Raw genomic sequence first — 15429 nt, forward strand, 5'->3', positions numbered from 1 at the left:
ACTTCTAGAACAATAACAGCTACAATGACACATCTCGCTACTGTGATTATGTGGTTCCCAGACAGGCAAGATATACTGAGTTCAATATATTGTATTAAACTCCAGCTGTTACGGCTCCATCACTCATTCTATTGATGTTTTTTCTGAGAAATTCGACAGCACTCAGTAATTCAGCACAGCATGACATGTGCTTGGGAAATTTGACATTTTTATGCAGCGCTATGATGGGCATACATGTGACAGTAAAGCAGTGCTGCTGTCTGCTGCTCTGATTAATTATGACTGGAATAAACATGGTGTGATTGGAGCCAAGAGAGAGGCTGTGATGCGCCCATTGATATTAGTTACTTTTTTCAGGAATATAATTAACCACAAACATGGCTCAGAGTGGTGTCCGCCAAAAGCAACAAAGTGTGTGTGTGTGTTTTCCAGACCTGATGTACTCCATCGCTAGCAGTGTAGACAGAGCGCAGCTGCTTGAGGTGGTCTCTGGTGTGGCTTAGACCTCGGAGGGTCTCGAACATGTCCTCCACTGCAGAATGGGCTCGCTCTGTAGACAGCTCCTCAGGGTTTGCACAACCTGAAACCAAGAATGTGACACAACTGAGGAAAACTGGTGTAACATTTCAAGTACTTTTAACAATGCATAACTTCAATGTTTGTATCAGATTCACATGAAATCACGCACACTGCTAAAAAATTAAGCTAAACATGCAATAATACATTTGCATCCGTAAAACCAACTGGCAGTGGCAGTGTGGCATGTTGCTTTATGGGGCAATTTTCTCAGCTGGATGTGCACTGAAACCAATTATCAAGGCAAATCCATGGAAGTGAGAGGACAAGGGCTCCTTTATTTGAGCAGAAAGCACTGCAGTGTCATCAAAAGCTGATGTTACCTTCTGTGGAAAAAGTGCTTAGTAAAGCCAAAGACTTGCTGTGGATTCATGCTGAAATCACAGCGCATGAGAGAACACAGATGCTGTGACAGAAAGTGGGGAAGACAATGATTGCAGGTTTAGACTGCTATTGCTAAAGTAGGTCGACTGGCACTTTACTCTGCACAGGAATGTTGGATGGCTCCTGTTAAACAGGAGGTCAGCTGTGTTATGAAACTCTGACTCTGCACCAGTACAGTATACTTACATTAAATGGAGGCTTTCACACAGTGATGCGGCACATATGTGCTGTGTGAGAAGGACCAGAACATTAAAAATAGAATAAAATATTTAAATGTAGCTATGTGGTCTCCAAATGTATCTTTGGTGAAAGTCACTGCTTATCGGCATGGCCATATACTGTGTGTCTTTTTGGGGATCATTGTGAGTCTAATTCTATATTCTGACAGATGGACTGGAACTTTAATCTGTCACTTCCTCACAGGCAGTTGAACAATATAAAAAATCAGTATTGTACATCCCCAATGTAAAGTAAAAGCAAAACCCTGCAACAATACAACAATCTATAGCCATGCTCTTTGAGCTCTTTGAGACAGCACAGATTGCATTATTTTTTGTAGTCCACATGTAGGGTTTGAGTTTGCATTTCAGTATGTGTAGATGAGTGTACACATCAGATGGAACAATAATTGAAATATTTTGAAGCAGTGTAAACTGTTAGGTAGGATCTATATCTCTTTTTAGAATTATCTATCCATCTATTACATACAGGCTCTTTACCCGGTAGATAGGTCGGGGAGGGCTGGTGTTGATCCTAAAGGGCAGGTCTCCAGGATATCCCAGTGACACAGAACAACCATCCTCACTTCTTTAGATGACATTTAGACTTAACCAAAAGTAACAAGCACATGGGAAGCAGCATGCTATTATTACAGCTTACCATAAATGGAAAAAATATATTTGGAGGAAAATTCAAGGCATCCAGCCTAATTGTGTTGGATCATTGCCGCCAACACAGTGAAATCAGCTGTCACATTGTTCTGACACTATTTGATCACACTAATTCTGATTACAGCTGCTTCTGAACCAAATGACAGCAGCCCTATTCAATCACATTGGACCAAGCGCGAGAGCGTGGACTATATTACCGAACCTAGGCGTCTCCATGTCTCTGGAACAATTACAATATTAGTGAATGCCCCGCTTTAGTTAAAAGTAGCTAAAATCCCAGGCACTCTATACTCATTAGGCTGGACTCAAAAGGCTTTGCAAGACTTCTGCCACCACGGGGTTATCATTAAACCCAGGAAATTCAATTAAAGCTCTCATTTTCTGATTACATAACAACATATGAATTCATACATCTTACACAGCCTGACTTTTGGACTGTAAGCAAAGACAGATGCACACAGTGTATGTTAGTAATATGTGAGTTTTGGAGATAAGATCTAACAGTCAGAGAACATGTGGTAAAGATCTGCCTTTATTCACACCGGTACACGGATGGGAGTGTGAGGGCTGAAAAGTGACCTGAATGAATACCTAGCTTAATTTTATTTGGCACATTATATATGTTGAGGAATACGTCAGTGTCAACACAGTGTGATGAAGTACACTGAACAGCTTGACTGTTTTTCTCTCTCTTAGTCCCTCCTCATATAGATATAGTCCCTCCTCATATAGATAATATCAAATTTAGCACGGCGAGTCTTTGTTTTGAGTTGCTGTCTTCAGGAATGTGAAAGTGTCTGGCCCATCGGCTTGCTTCTCTTTATGCTAGCCCTGCCTGAGAGGTAAACTCTAAGGAAAAACAGCGGGCCTCTTTGACTGAGCAGAGCGTGAAGACTTAGTCAGATGGGGGTCTTATCTTTCCAGACACCCGCACAGGAGAAAAGCAGGCAAAAAGACGAACTACGACTACTACAACTGATGTTTGCCGGGTATTTATACAGAGAGAGGAACAAAAACAAAAAAACAGGAAAACACAACATTTGGTAAATTTAAGCAAAGTGACAGAAACCATCTGCTGAGGATGTGTGCATACTGGCATGGGAGTGTGTTAAATATGTGGTAGGAGGAGATGTGTAGATCTGTTCAAGTGTCTGCCGTGAGAGAGCCGGTTGACTTGCTTCCAAAGCATACAATGCAGGCCCGGGGTGAGGTCTGATGCTGCATCAGGCAGTGAGATGCAGCCCCCCCACATCTGAGGCAATCTGTGGTTTAGATGTTGATCATGGCATTGCAGGTCCTGAGCCGGAACAGGACCAGGTGCTGATTCGGGAACATCAAGTTTGGCTGTGAGGCTGAACACCTGTGTCTGAATTCATGTCACGCGACGCTGCCATGCCATGCCACCCACCATATCAGCACCACATCACATTTACAACACCCCCCCCCCCCCCCCCTACACACACACACTGTCTGAGTCCTCTCACGCAAGTCAAATAGTAATAAATATTCATTCCTTGTTTTTGTGTAAAAGCGGATACATTTGAGCAGCTCTGCACCTTCTATTTCTGTCATGTTTACTTCACAAAACCACTCATATTAACAATGCTTTGTCCAGTTAATCCCAGAATAATATCTAAGACTGACTCAGAACCGCACTTAGCTGCTCAGACATAGACAGACGAGGGAAAGAGAGAGAATGTTGGTCCTGATACAACCATTAAAAGTCCGGGCAGGAAATGGATGACTGAGGGTTTTCTTAATTAGATCTAACAGAGCCGGAGATGACCAATAGTTAATAAGAGAGGTGTGAGCATAACCTGTGACGCTTAAAAGGTGGACCCAACCAAAAGGAGCATGCAGGAATGCATCACTAATGGATTGAGTTGGACAAGGATTGAAAAGAAAATCAAGAACTGCAGGGGGAGGAGGGAGGGAGGAGGGAGGAGGGAGGCAATCAGGTGACGACACTGAGGATTCTTATGCTGTTGTTTAAAGACCTGAGCTAGAAATGTGCACCCTTGAAGCCTGCAATTCTTACAGCAGAATGACAGACAGTGGGCATTTTATACTTTTAGTAGAGAATATTAGTCCCACATAGCCCTAACCTCAAGCCAGTGAGCCCCTTCTAGAGATCCTCAAAAACAGGAAGGCTAAAAAGTTCCATGAAACAGCTGGGCACTGTAATACAAACAGTACCTTTCTGGGGGATTAATTCACATTTAGTGTTTTAGAAAGTCATAAAATTCACAGTGCAATGATGGAATGATGAGGGATTTATGAAAGCAGTGTCTCAATTTTATAGCTGCATCCTGAATCGTTTCCTGATCTTTGGATCCACAGTGACCAAAGCAATCCTAAGATTTATTGCATGCTATGCTGGTTTGGAGGCCTTTGAGTAAACCTTCGGTGCTTCAGCTACCAAGGCCACCAGGTGCTGCAAATAGATACTCTCCACAGGCAAGATCATCTCATTTTACAATACCCAGTTTGACCTTTTCTGTCTATAAAGGTTACCCCTTTTGTAGACCATGTTCTTCAACATATGAGACACATGGATACAGTAGGTCCAGTAGATTCCAAGGATAACCGGGGTCTCTTTGTGAGATGTCATAGCATTAAGAAAAATACTAGTGCTACAGTTACAACTGAGGTAGAAGAAAAAAAACAAGACTGATTGTGCAGATAAGAGAGATGTGGAAGCATTTCTGTCTATTAGTATCGGCACACTTTTGTGCATACAGGAAACACGGTCTCTGCTGCAGCACACAAGGAACATTAAATTAGAAAAACGGTCTGTTTCCGCAACAACCCTCAAAACACTGCGGCAGCTCGCCATCTATGCCTGACCCCACAATCAAAACTAATCATTCTGTACTTATCCATGGAATGTAGACAACGAGACTGCTTATAAATATCCTGGCTTATTTTGAAACCTGATCAAAAATTCTATTCCTGTCTGAGAAAAGAATGAGAGTACGTGATTTTTAGAGCCTAACAGGAACAGAGAAAGAAGGCAGAGGCACGCAGCCACTGCAGTAATCTTGTGTGGAATGCCAGTGAGAAAAATCTCTTTGCTACTGTATCTCAGGATGAAAGAGGACAGGCGGAAGTGGTGGGTTTACATGTCATGCCCCCTTTGTCTTACGTGATGCTCACTGTTACTATGGCAACAAAGTGATACCCAGGTCAGGAGGAAGTCATTTCCACAAATGGCTACTATGGACTAGACTGTGGAAATACACACATACGGTTGTAAGACATTACACAGTATTTACTTAAAGTATTTACACTAAGTCGGAAGTTATTAGACTTACAAGCCAAACAAAACCTGAATAGAAAAAGGAAAGCCAGCTGCTGTCAAACTTTAACCTTAAATGGACTGGAAGGAGTGTATGGACATCTTTCTCAATAGTCAGTATGCTTTGGATGCGTGTCTAAAAATATATATTTTATTCAAATTCCTACCTACAGTATGAACCAGTTTCCACTGCGATTTACTGCAAAGATGGAGCCAAAGACAACAGACATCACATCACCCAACAGAGGTGGTCAGATGCAACATTCAGTGGAGCAGAGGGCTGGCCTGCAGTGTCAGCACCAAAGACATTAGGCACATAATTGTCTGAATTCCGGTGTTAAGGCTTAATCCCTTCCAGTGGCCCACTTGAGAGAAAACACAAGACCTGTTAATCTGGGCTCCTTCAGAGACTCTTTAGGAAGTGCAGAACAATGATCCTCACACTGATTTGCGAGCACACACATGCACCCACACACACACACTTACTTAAAACTCTCACCTTTGTCACTGTTAAGAAACCTTACTGATAACAAAAAACATAAAGAGCACTCACACACATAGTAGCCAGCATCCTAAGATTCAGATCTCAGCCCGTGTGCTCAAAGTGGATATGATTAATCACGTGCTAAGGGCGTTGTGGTTTACACTCTGCCACTTATGGTGAAAACTATCCTGGTTAGAGAATCCCACAGGCAGCATAACTGTGGAGAACAGAAGGATCTGCATGTATAACATCTTCTCCCGTGCACTTTCATGTCAGCTTGGGCGGCTGTGTTAGTGAATGGGAATGTGGGCTGCACAGTGGCTTGGCAACAAGGTCCTTAGATGTTATGCTGTCTGCAGGCATGAGAAGATCAAACAGCAGGCATGTTGGACCTACTGTGGGGGAAACACCTTGTCGCCGCCAAAGGGAGTTTCTGTGTGGGCATAATAAATGAGTAACACGAACGAGGGTACGCGTGTCTAAAGCTATAAGTGGGACTCTAAGTGAGAGATGTAGGTGGGGGCAGCATCTTAAATCATTGGGTAGTGTATCAATCTGCTCAAGAAGAGTCTGGCAGCCACTAATTTAACCATCTTACTTAAGGTCTTTTAAAAGCAGATCTTGTAGCAGGCTCACACACACAGTCACACATATTCATGCATGCACACACACACTGCCCATAAACAGTTCTTCAAAGACACAAAGCAACTAACATTAACCTACTTTGTCTTGACAACATGGCTTCACATTCTTTGCAAATGAAACATTATGGTTTTTATATTAAAGTCATTACTCACCCTTTTCCATTTCAAATACTTTCTGTCCCAGACAATTGCTGATTCATGACCACAGTATTAAGTAAAGCATAAAAACTAGTTCACTCTTTGATATTTGTGTGTTTCACCTTGCTGTCATGTGCTATTAGCTGGACTATCAGCCCTGCTCCTTTTGACTTTGATCCTCTGTAATTACAGTGTTCTGTGTATATATGTGTGTGTATGTGTGTGTGGATGAATGGCAGAGTGTATTATAATTACCATGGTTACAGTCTTTCAAACAAGGTTATGAGGTGGATCAGTGAAATCTGGCAAGGCGCAAAGAATGTCACTGATTCCAGACAAAGGCAAAATTACAACTCTGCACGCAATGCAACATGAGTCGCCTTCTTTCCATGGGGTGACGAGGGGGAGGAGGGGAAAGGAGTATGTGTGTGTTTCTGGTGAGATGTTAAAGCCCCTTGTCGACATCAGTTCATCTGTGGTTGTCTGGAAGACTGCATGTAGAGCATGCTAGCTCCCCTGTCTCGTAGTAGTTACATAACTGCATCCCAGTGGTGCTTGTTCACACATCTCCTGAAACATATTCTCCTTGGATTAAATGAATACATGTACCGGTACACATGTTGTGCATGTGCAATTCTGATTACAGATGGTAAATATTGCATGAGTTGGGTAAGCACATTAGCAATTAATTCTGTCAAAGAAATTATTTAAGGTGTCTTAATACTTTCCAGAGTAGCTAAAAGCATGAAATGTCAGAGGTGAAATGCTTCAAACTAAAATGTAAAACATGTACAGTTTGGAATGTGCAAAGAAATGAAAAGAATCTTGCATAATGCGAAACATCAGATTTCTGGAAATGGGAAAAGAACAAAGAACATACTGACATATTATAATATACATAAAATAATATAATACTTTATATATATAATAAAAGTGAAAAGCCACGTCCTTGTTTTTATTCACATTTTAGATCCATATTATCCTCCACTGAAGAGATCAACACACCCTGAGAGTGAAATCCACAGAGAGCAAAACACGAAGTGTTGCTGAATGGATTCTACCTTGAAGCAAGAGACAAGCATGTTTAAAATAGTAAACATAAAGGATGCAAAAGAAGTGAACGAGTCCTCGTGTCTGCAACACAAGGTCCTCATGACCTACAATCCTGTGACTTGAAAGAACAGTTTTGTCATGCTCCAAGGGAGCAAATATGCCATTTATATATAAATATAACAAAATTAAAAAAACTAAACTTTCATACACTTGGGTTTCAATTGTTTTAAAAAAACAAACAATATTTAAATAAATTACAATAATGATTTGTGACACAAAAAGTGGTAATCAGAAATCCATCCACTTCTATTATAAACATGGATTAATGGATTTGTTTTTTGCTAAACGTGCTGGTGTATTTTAGACGTTTTATCTTCCTTTTAAGGCTCACGGCTTTTCAAGGCTGTGCTCTTGTATATTTAGGGTGTCTGAGTTCATATAGTGTCACAAGGTGCTTATCTGGCTAGGATTTATGTTTCTGCGGGTGAGAACGTAGTTGACATAGCAACCTTTTCAGACAGCTCAAAAGGCTGCTTGCACTATATAGACACAGTATAGCTCATAAAATTTCAGGGTCTGTTTTCTTTTGTGTACTTGTGTGCACTGAAATGTGTCAATACACAGGTGGGAGCTGTGTGTATGAGCGTCCTGCATGTTTTGCATTACCTGCAGGCGCAGATAATGGGAGCTTTAATTAACAGTGAACACTGAGGGGATCTGATTACATTTTCGGAGCCAGAAGTATTTTATCATAGAACTGGCTGGCCAAGACGATGTTATGCAATAAAGGAAAAAACTCACTAACACCTCATTATACAGAAAGGCTTACATAAGTGTGAAAGAATTGTGTGACGCTGTTGAATGAAGCCTTGAGTTTAAAAAGTGAAAATGCAGACTGTGACCTGCAATACAAAAGCCATAAAACCTTGGTGCAGCGAGCATGTCAGAGGTGACTCAGAGAGCATTTTAAAATAAACATTTCTCTCCAGTAGGTCAGTCACTGAACCCATGTGAACCTGCACAATGTTACTACACAATCATACCTGCATGTGTGTGGAAGAATGTCATTAGCACTGTGATGACTGAGTGTGTGTGCCAGGCCTAGACAGAGAAGGTGATTTTTTTTTTAATTTTGTGAAATATGTTGTGTTTGTGTGAACACACTAACACAAATGTGAATGTGTGTGTGTGTGTGTGTGTATGTATCTGAGTGTGTCCACACCGGTTAGAGAAGGTTTTCATCACTCCTCAATTCAAGATCATTCCTGAAGCAGGTAGTCAGGGGCTGCAGACATCAGGCCATTCCACAGAAAAAGTGCTCACAGTGTTTGCTTTTTCTAATCTCTCAGCAGAAGCTGGCAGTATCTGAGCTCCTCTAACCGCTTACAAAGACCTTGACTGTAGGATGGGCACATCTCATTTAGACAAGTTATTGTGCACAGGCATACCACAAGACACGCATGCTGAGCTGACCAGCTCCCTCTGATACACAGAGACAGGCAATGGGCCAGTCAGTGCGAGTAAAAGTTGAGTTAGTCTGCCCCCTTGAGGACAACATCAACAGTGCAGTGCAGACAAGTAAATGTGTTGGACAAATGGGGTCTTGTGTATTTGTATCTTTAATGGGCAAAATCTATTAATGTGAAGGGAATAAGATTTACAACATAAACATTTTCTCTGACAGACAGCCCTCTGTTGGTCAGAGCCAGAAAAGCACACTATTCTGCTACTGTAAGGTAACTATAGCTTAGATTGCATAAATCTTACAAATTCTGGGGGAAGGTGTGTTGTTAAAAAAATAAATATAAAAAAAAAATCAAAAAGTTTATTTGCAAGTTCAGCAGATATTAATGTAAGTCAATTTAAAAGTCAATCAATCTGATGAAAGTAAGTTAGCCTCTTTTAGCTATTTGGTTTGCAAAAAAACTCCTGAGGGGAATACTTGGCTGCTTAACTCTTAATGAGATTTTTCAATAAAACATCTGTGCACATTCGAAAACAACTCTTAGTGCTACACAGCCTCACAAACTGACAATAAAGCTCCTAAGCTCCAGAGTTGGGTAATAATTCTTTTGTAAGTTCTTCATTACAAGAGACACTGAGACACAGCTGAATGTTACTGCAGGATAAAGTATTCAGTTCAACCCAAAACAAGTAACCAATGACACAGGAGACTTCATAATCATAGACACAAAACAGACAGTTAGATATAAGTAGTCAGTAACTTTGCAATACAGGACAGGACCAAATAATTATATCTTATATGAGTTGGGTTATTAAATAAGGCAGATCTGTTTTATGATTTCTACAAGTTTGTCTCATCTTCAACATGAGATTTCTGCAACTGTTACTAGCCATAAAAGATATAATGTGGGTTATGGAACTGATCTAAACTGTTACTGAAACACCTGCACTGATGTCATCATAAGTATGTGCTTCTGCCTGTGACAGGAACAAGTCTGCTTTTTTTCTAAGTTATCTTAAAGTCTAAAATGTAAGAAAACATGTAATGTTTTAGTCAGGATCATTGAGTCTACAATATCCACAATCCACAGGCTGGTAACCAGTTGATTATCTCAACATTTTTCAACATCAGTTTGACTGCAGGTCAGAGAGCCCAAAGCAAAGGGAGGTCAGAAACAAGGTTAAATATGAGTAAACAAGGACTTCCTCCCTGAGGGTAAAATCTGCACCTGGACTTCTCATTACTGCTGTTCTCTGAGTCTGCACAGCACCAGAGAGCACATGTGGCCCAGAGGAAACAAGCTCATAGCACTGCAAGTCTCCAACACTGCATCAAACACACACAAACACACAGACAGACAGAATTCTGGGAAAACCTGCCGACCAATAAGGCTTCAATGGACCACCTCCTACATTTTAATGAGTTTTTTACTCTCTGTTATAGTAACTAGAGTGTTAAGCTCTTCACATATGCTGAGAGAGATTGGTGTGTGTTTTCCTGATGCTCATAGAGCTGTGACCTAGTCGATATAACACCACATCCACCCCATCTATCCACAGGGAGGGACCAGGATTTATTTATGACTCACTGACACTTTGATCCTCTTCAATTTCACAGCTCAAACAGCTTGTTTGCTTCGCCTCTGCCCCGACTCTATTACATCCATCTCCCACTATCAGCACTGACACAAATGACTTCCATTTTTGTGCCAGTATATGCTTTCATATGCTTTCATTTTAGGTCTTATGTTCATCTCTTACTTTTGCAAGACTGATGCACATGTCAGGTTAAAACAACCCATGTGATCATTAATATAAAGCTAAAAGACAAATGATTGGAGTCTAACAATCAAAGAAGTTAGCTCTCTGTCATCATGTGTTCTCTTCTTTGCCTCCACCTCTGTGTCCCTGGGGCTCTCACCTGGGGCCCCTGCAAGGCCCCTGTGGAGCTCTGCCATACACTGTGGGAAGCAAGACATAAATCAAAGGTGGAGCAGAAAAGAGGAAGGCAGGAGGAGGAGAGGGTGGCAGGTTTGTCCTACTCTCCCACCATGTTTTCTCCAAACCCTCCCTCCCTTTCCAGGACTTTAAATCTCTCACCGTCTGAAGAATCATCACCCTCACAGCCCCTCCCTTGTGCACCACAAGAGCAATGGATGGTTCAGACGCAAACACAAACATCATAAAAGCAGAATGTGGGAGAAACTCATGCATAAACCTAACATATCAACATACAGGTTAGACAGAGAGGGTAATAAGCTGCTTATGAATAAGAGAGTCACTGTTGGAGGAGTCATTTAAAGAGGGGGGGGGGGGCTCTTATTTTGACAGTCCCTCTGTCCAGGGAGAAAATGGCCTCTGTTCTGTTTGTTTTCCAATCAGAAACATCTGAACATCTGTGGTGTTCCTGGGAGCAACATGCTGGGTTAAAGTTACAAGCTCCACCGGTGGACAAGAACGCATAAACACATGTGCACTGTTGGACACATTAAGATGCACAAACACACACACACAGAAAGGGGAGAAACACACAAAAATATAAAGATGTTCTGAGGATGACGCAGTGTTTCTCTGTTGCACTCCAACATAGAATTAAATAACTGTGAGGTTAGGTAAAACTGACATGTTTTTAACCAGATGACATGGAAATACCACAGAACTTCAAAGGCAGTCTGAGGAATGTCGCCCTAATGTCATGGCTGTTGGGGCACTGAGAGAACATGTATACATGTCTGCAGCCATAACTGAATGGACAGATTCATTGTTTTCTGGCTGTGGGTGAGGTTGGGTTAGTAGAAATGAAACCAAGAAATCCAAGGCTCAAAAACAACTCTTAAGCAAATATTGTCTAAGTACTAACATATTTCAATTGGCAAGAAAATCTGGCCTTTGTCACAGAGCTCCCTTTTCAATAAAAAAATGCTTCAGGCTCTTTCTGCTCTGAGAATTGTTACAACTCAGCAGAGAACAGAGCTGATAGTGTTCCTAAGAACTTCTAAACTATGGAGGCAAAAGGCTTCTCTAAACAACACATTTTCACACACTCCCCGCTGACACACTTCCAAACATGGTCACTAGGGTGCACTGTTGCCTCATTGGCAGAACTCAGAACCCCAACAGACAGTACAAACACACACGTGTCAGCCCCCACTCTGAAACAGGCGGCTGCCACACTGAGCTGTTTTCTTTCGCTCTCCTGAGGGAGATCAGCGTCATTATTTTTTTTTTTTTTACTGTGTCCAACTTCTCCATCTTAGATAATACAGCAAGTTTGCGGCCCAGATGTGAGGCACTAACTCTGAACCTGCTGAATAAACACAGCCACTTTCCCTCCTTCTCTGCCCTCTGAGTATATTTCTGTCTAATTTAAGTTCTCTTGACTGTTTGGTGGTACTAATTGCATATTGTAAGAACCACAAAAACAGAACTTAAAACTTTAATTTCTGTTTTTGTGGAGGAAATGGCAAAATATCTGCTGGAACATGAGGTGGGATAGAAGAAACATACAAAAGTTCAATATAGGATACAGTTTTTAACTACAGTTTTACTAATGAAACTAACTTTTTATACTTTATGTTATAGGTTGCATTTGTAGAGTGATTGCCTTCAATCTTACTGTATACAGCCATATCCACATGTTAACCTTTATTATACCTGATTCTTCTTCCCAAATAACTATGGAGACAGTTTAAGCTGCTCCAGTTCTTGGGCGTGACATGTAGGATGGTTATGGTACGTTTCTCAAACCACATCTAGTAGACAGAGGTCCTCACACAGAAATTATGACCTGTAAAATGGTGATGGAGGTTAAAATAGAGGGTTGAACTGCTTTGAAAAAGCAGATGCAGAACTGATAGACTATCATAATGAACACAGGTTGACATTTAAGCACTGAGGCACTGAGACACTGAGGCGTAACAGCAGGACCCAGCCCTCTGAAATAAAGACAAGGTAAATGAATTCTGCAATCAAATGTCACACTGGTAAACAGAGTGAAAAACTGAAATTCAGGATAAAAGAACACAGGCAGCATCGACCACCTTTGTAACAACTCAGTCAGGAGAAGAGGTGTTATTGATGTGAAAATGGCATCTCGCACTTTAAAAATCACTTTGTGTTGTTTTTGACCACTGCCGGCTTAAAGCAGTGATGTGTTTTTGAATGAGTCAGTGTTTTGTTTATACTGTGCACAGGGACACACATGCAAAAATGCAGCATCCAGCTGCTAGTCATATGTTATTCGGCTACACACATATTAAAATGCATTAGGACACAGAGAATTGGAGAATCACTTATACATAGGACCTGCTCCTAAATAGATTTAGGACCATTTTTACAACTAATTAGCTTGAACTGGTTCAGTTTAATTTGATTTGTACCAGTGTGAAATTCATTGTAGCATCTGTACAGTGTGAGAGAAAAGAGAAAAAAAGAGCCATGATAACATATAACGACAAAACTTGTCGAAACTGAAATATAGTGCCAAAATATTTGATGCAAGGACCCCCTATTCCCACAGAATTTATCATTCATTCATTGATGCCAGGCATCCAGCATCTGGCACATGCTAGTCTACAAACATATCAATGAAGTATAATATGCAAAATTGAACAATCACGTGTCCTATCAAGAGACGTAATTAAATAATGGCTGCAAAAATCCAACATATGGTTGAGCCAGAGGGCATGCAGACAAAGTAAGCAGCATTCCACAAGAGGACATTAGTAGTGCCTCAAGGAGGAGACTATTGAAGAAAAAAATGAGAATTATTAGGTTCTTTATAAAGTTTTTTGTTTGACTTGTTTGTTAAAACTGAATATAAAGCATATTTTCAAAAAATATTGGAGGTAGATAAAATAAAACCAGTTACTGCAGTGCCTGAGAACATCGGACCCTATATTTTAAATCATGCCATTTTTGTTGTTTTGTGCATCACTTGCATTAACCTGACATTTTAACACTATACATATTTCAGCAGGAGTAATTCAACCAGACAACATAATTCTGTATATTAAACATGACAGACTCAAAAAAATGCATGCTGTGCTATTTACAGAGTAAAACACTGCCTTTACATGTAGATCCCCAAGACATCAAAGGCTCTACAAGTGTGTCAGATCAGTGAATAAAAGTGCTCAGAAGCCTGATGGCAAATGTTCAATCCCACACACTAGGAAGCATGATAATGTGATAATGTGAATGGCAGCCCAGACTTGCCCTGAGTGCAGCCTGGCTGCTCCAAGCCCACAACACCATGCTAATGAAGAGCTGGAGGAGAGGCACGGCTGCAGGCCAAGCTCACTGCTGGGGTTATCGTTAATGAACTATAGAGCAAGGGTGCTGTAATTCATGGCAGAATATCTTTTGCTCTTCCAAGGCTGCTTGATTTGCCAGTGAAAATGAGCCAGATGCACTGAGGAAACACCATCCAGCAATTGATAAAGAATGACGTCCTCGTGGTTTCTGTGTATCATTTCTAAAGTCATACGCAGATGCCTATAATTACAATAGTAAGAAAGGAATGGGTAATAATAATAGTAAACTACTTGACAAATTCATACACTGCCAGGAGGAAATTGTTAACATACCGTGTTTCATATTCTCCGCTCCTTTCCAGATAATGCATAATTTAATTTCTATTTATTCTACAACACACAGCCTCAAGTGTAGATGTGGAAACTTGCACACAGAGGGAATATTTCTGAAAACCCACTTATGAATCTAGATAATTATGATGCTTAAAAATGATCACCACCAGAGGCCCAGAAAAACAACAACAGAAACTCATTTACATGCGCTTATTTAGGACAGGCAGGTCTTTTTTTTAAGGTTTACTGCTCCGGCTGAAAGATCACATTATTTACAGCATATGAACCTGGAGTACCTTAAACTTTGATTGCTGCAGTACCTCACAGCCATTTTGTGCCCTCGACCCATTTCAAAAATGTCCATTTGAGGGGACAGACGAAGGTTTTCTGTAAATGTACACCTCCTGAATGAGTAAGCACTTCCTGCTCCAGTCAGGATTGGGGTTAACACAGGGGGGTGAAACTCTGAAATATCACAGTCTCTCTCGACCTCTTTCTGTCTTTCTGAACTCTTGGAAAAAAAAACTACTTAAACAGTCAAGAGCAGGATTTTCAGTTCACTTGCAGACTCTTAAACACGCAGCTAAAATCTCACATACTTATCAAATTATAGAAGGGCTCTATTACACAGACTTTATTGGAGCATACATCAAAATAATAGCCAATTTTACAACTTCAACAGAAACACTTGGTTCCCATTAAATCACTGAAAGTAAACAAGGGATTGTAGTTTCATAAGAAAAAATATTTCTAAGAGATGGAGAACGATAGAAGAAACAATGGAGGAGGAGGACATCACTGTTTATTCACTGTGAGCAAGGAAAAAGGATTTTCCAAAATGTCCACAAGTGAGGACAGAAGTGCTCCCACAACCGCAGACAAGCGTCTGGTCGTACACACACACACATAA

General features: G+C 40.8%; 1 protein-coding gene across 2 annotated transcripts in view; it reads right to left on the reverse strand.

Annotated features, from left to right (window-relative positions):
- The window catches only part of scfd2 (sec1 family domain containing 2), a 70735-nt gene that overhangs the window by 9516 nt on the left and 45790 nt on the right, over positions 1 to 15429 (reverse strand). For both annotated transcript variants that reach the window (XM_028404461.1, XM_028404460.1), the window contains exon 6: positions 435 to 580. In XM_028404461.1, coding sequence (XP_028260262.1) covers positions 435 to 580 — 146 coding nt within the window. The remainder of the gene's footprint in view (positions 1 to 434; positions 581 to 15429) is intronic.

Source organism: Parambassis ranga, chromosome 4, assembly GCF_900634625.1.
Source record: "Parambassis ranga chromosome 4, fParRan2.1, whole genome shotgun sequence".
NCBI lineage: Eukaryota > Metazoa > Chordata > Actinopteri > Ambassidae > Parambassis > Parambassis ranga.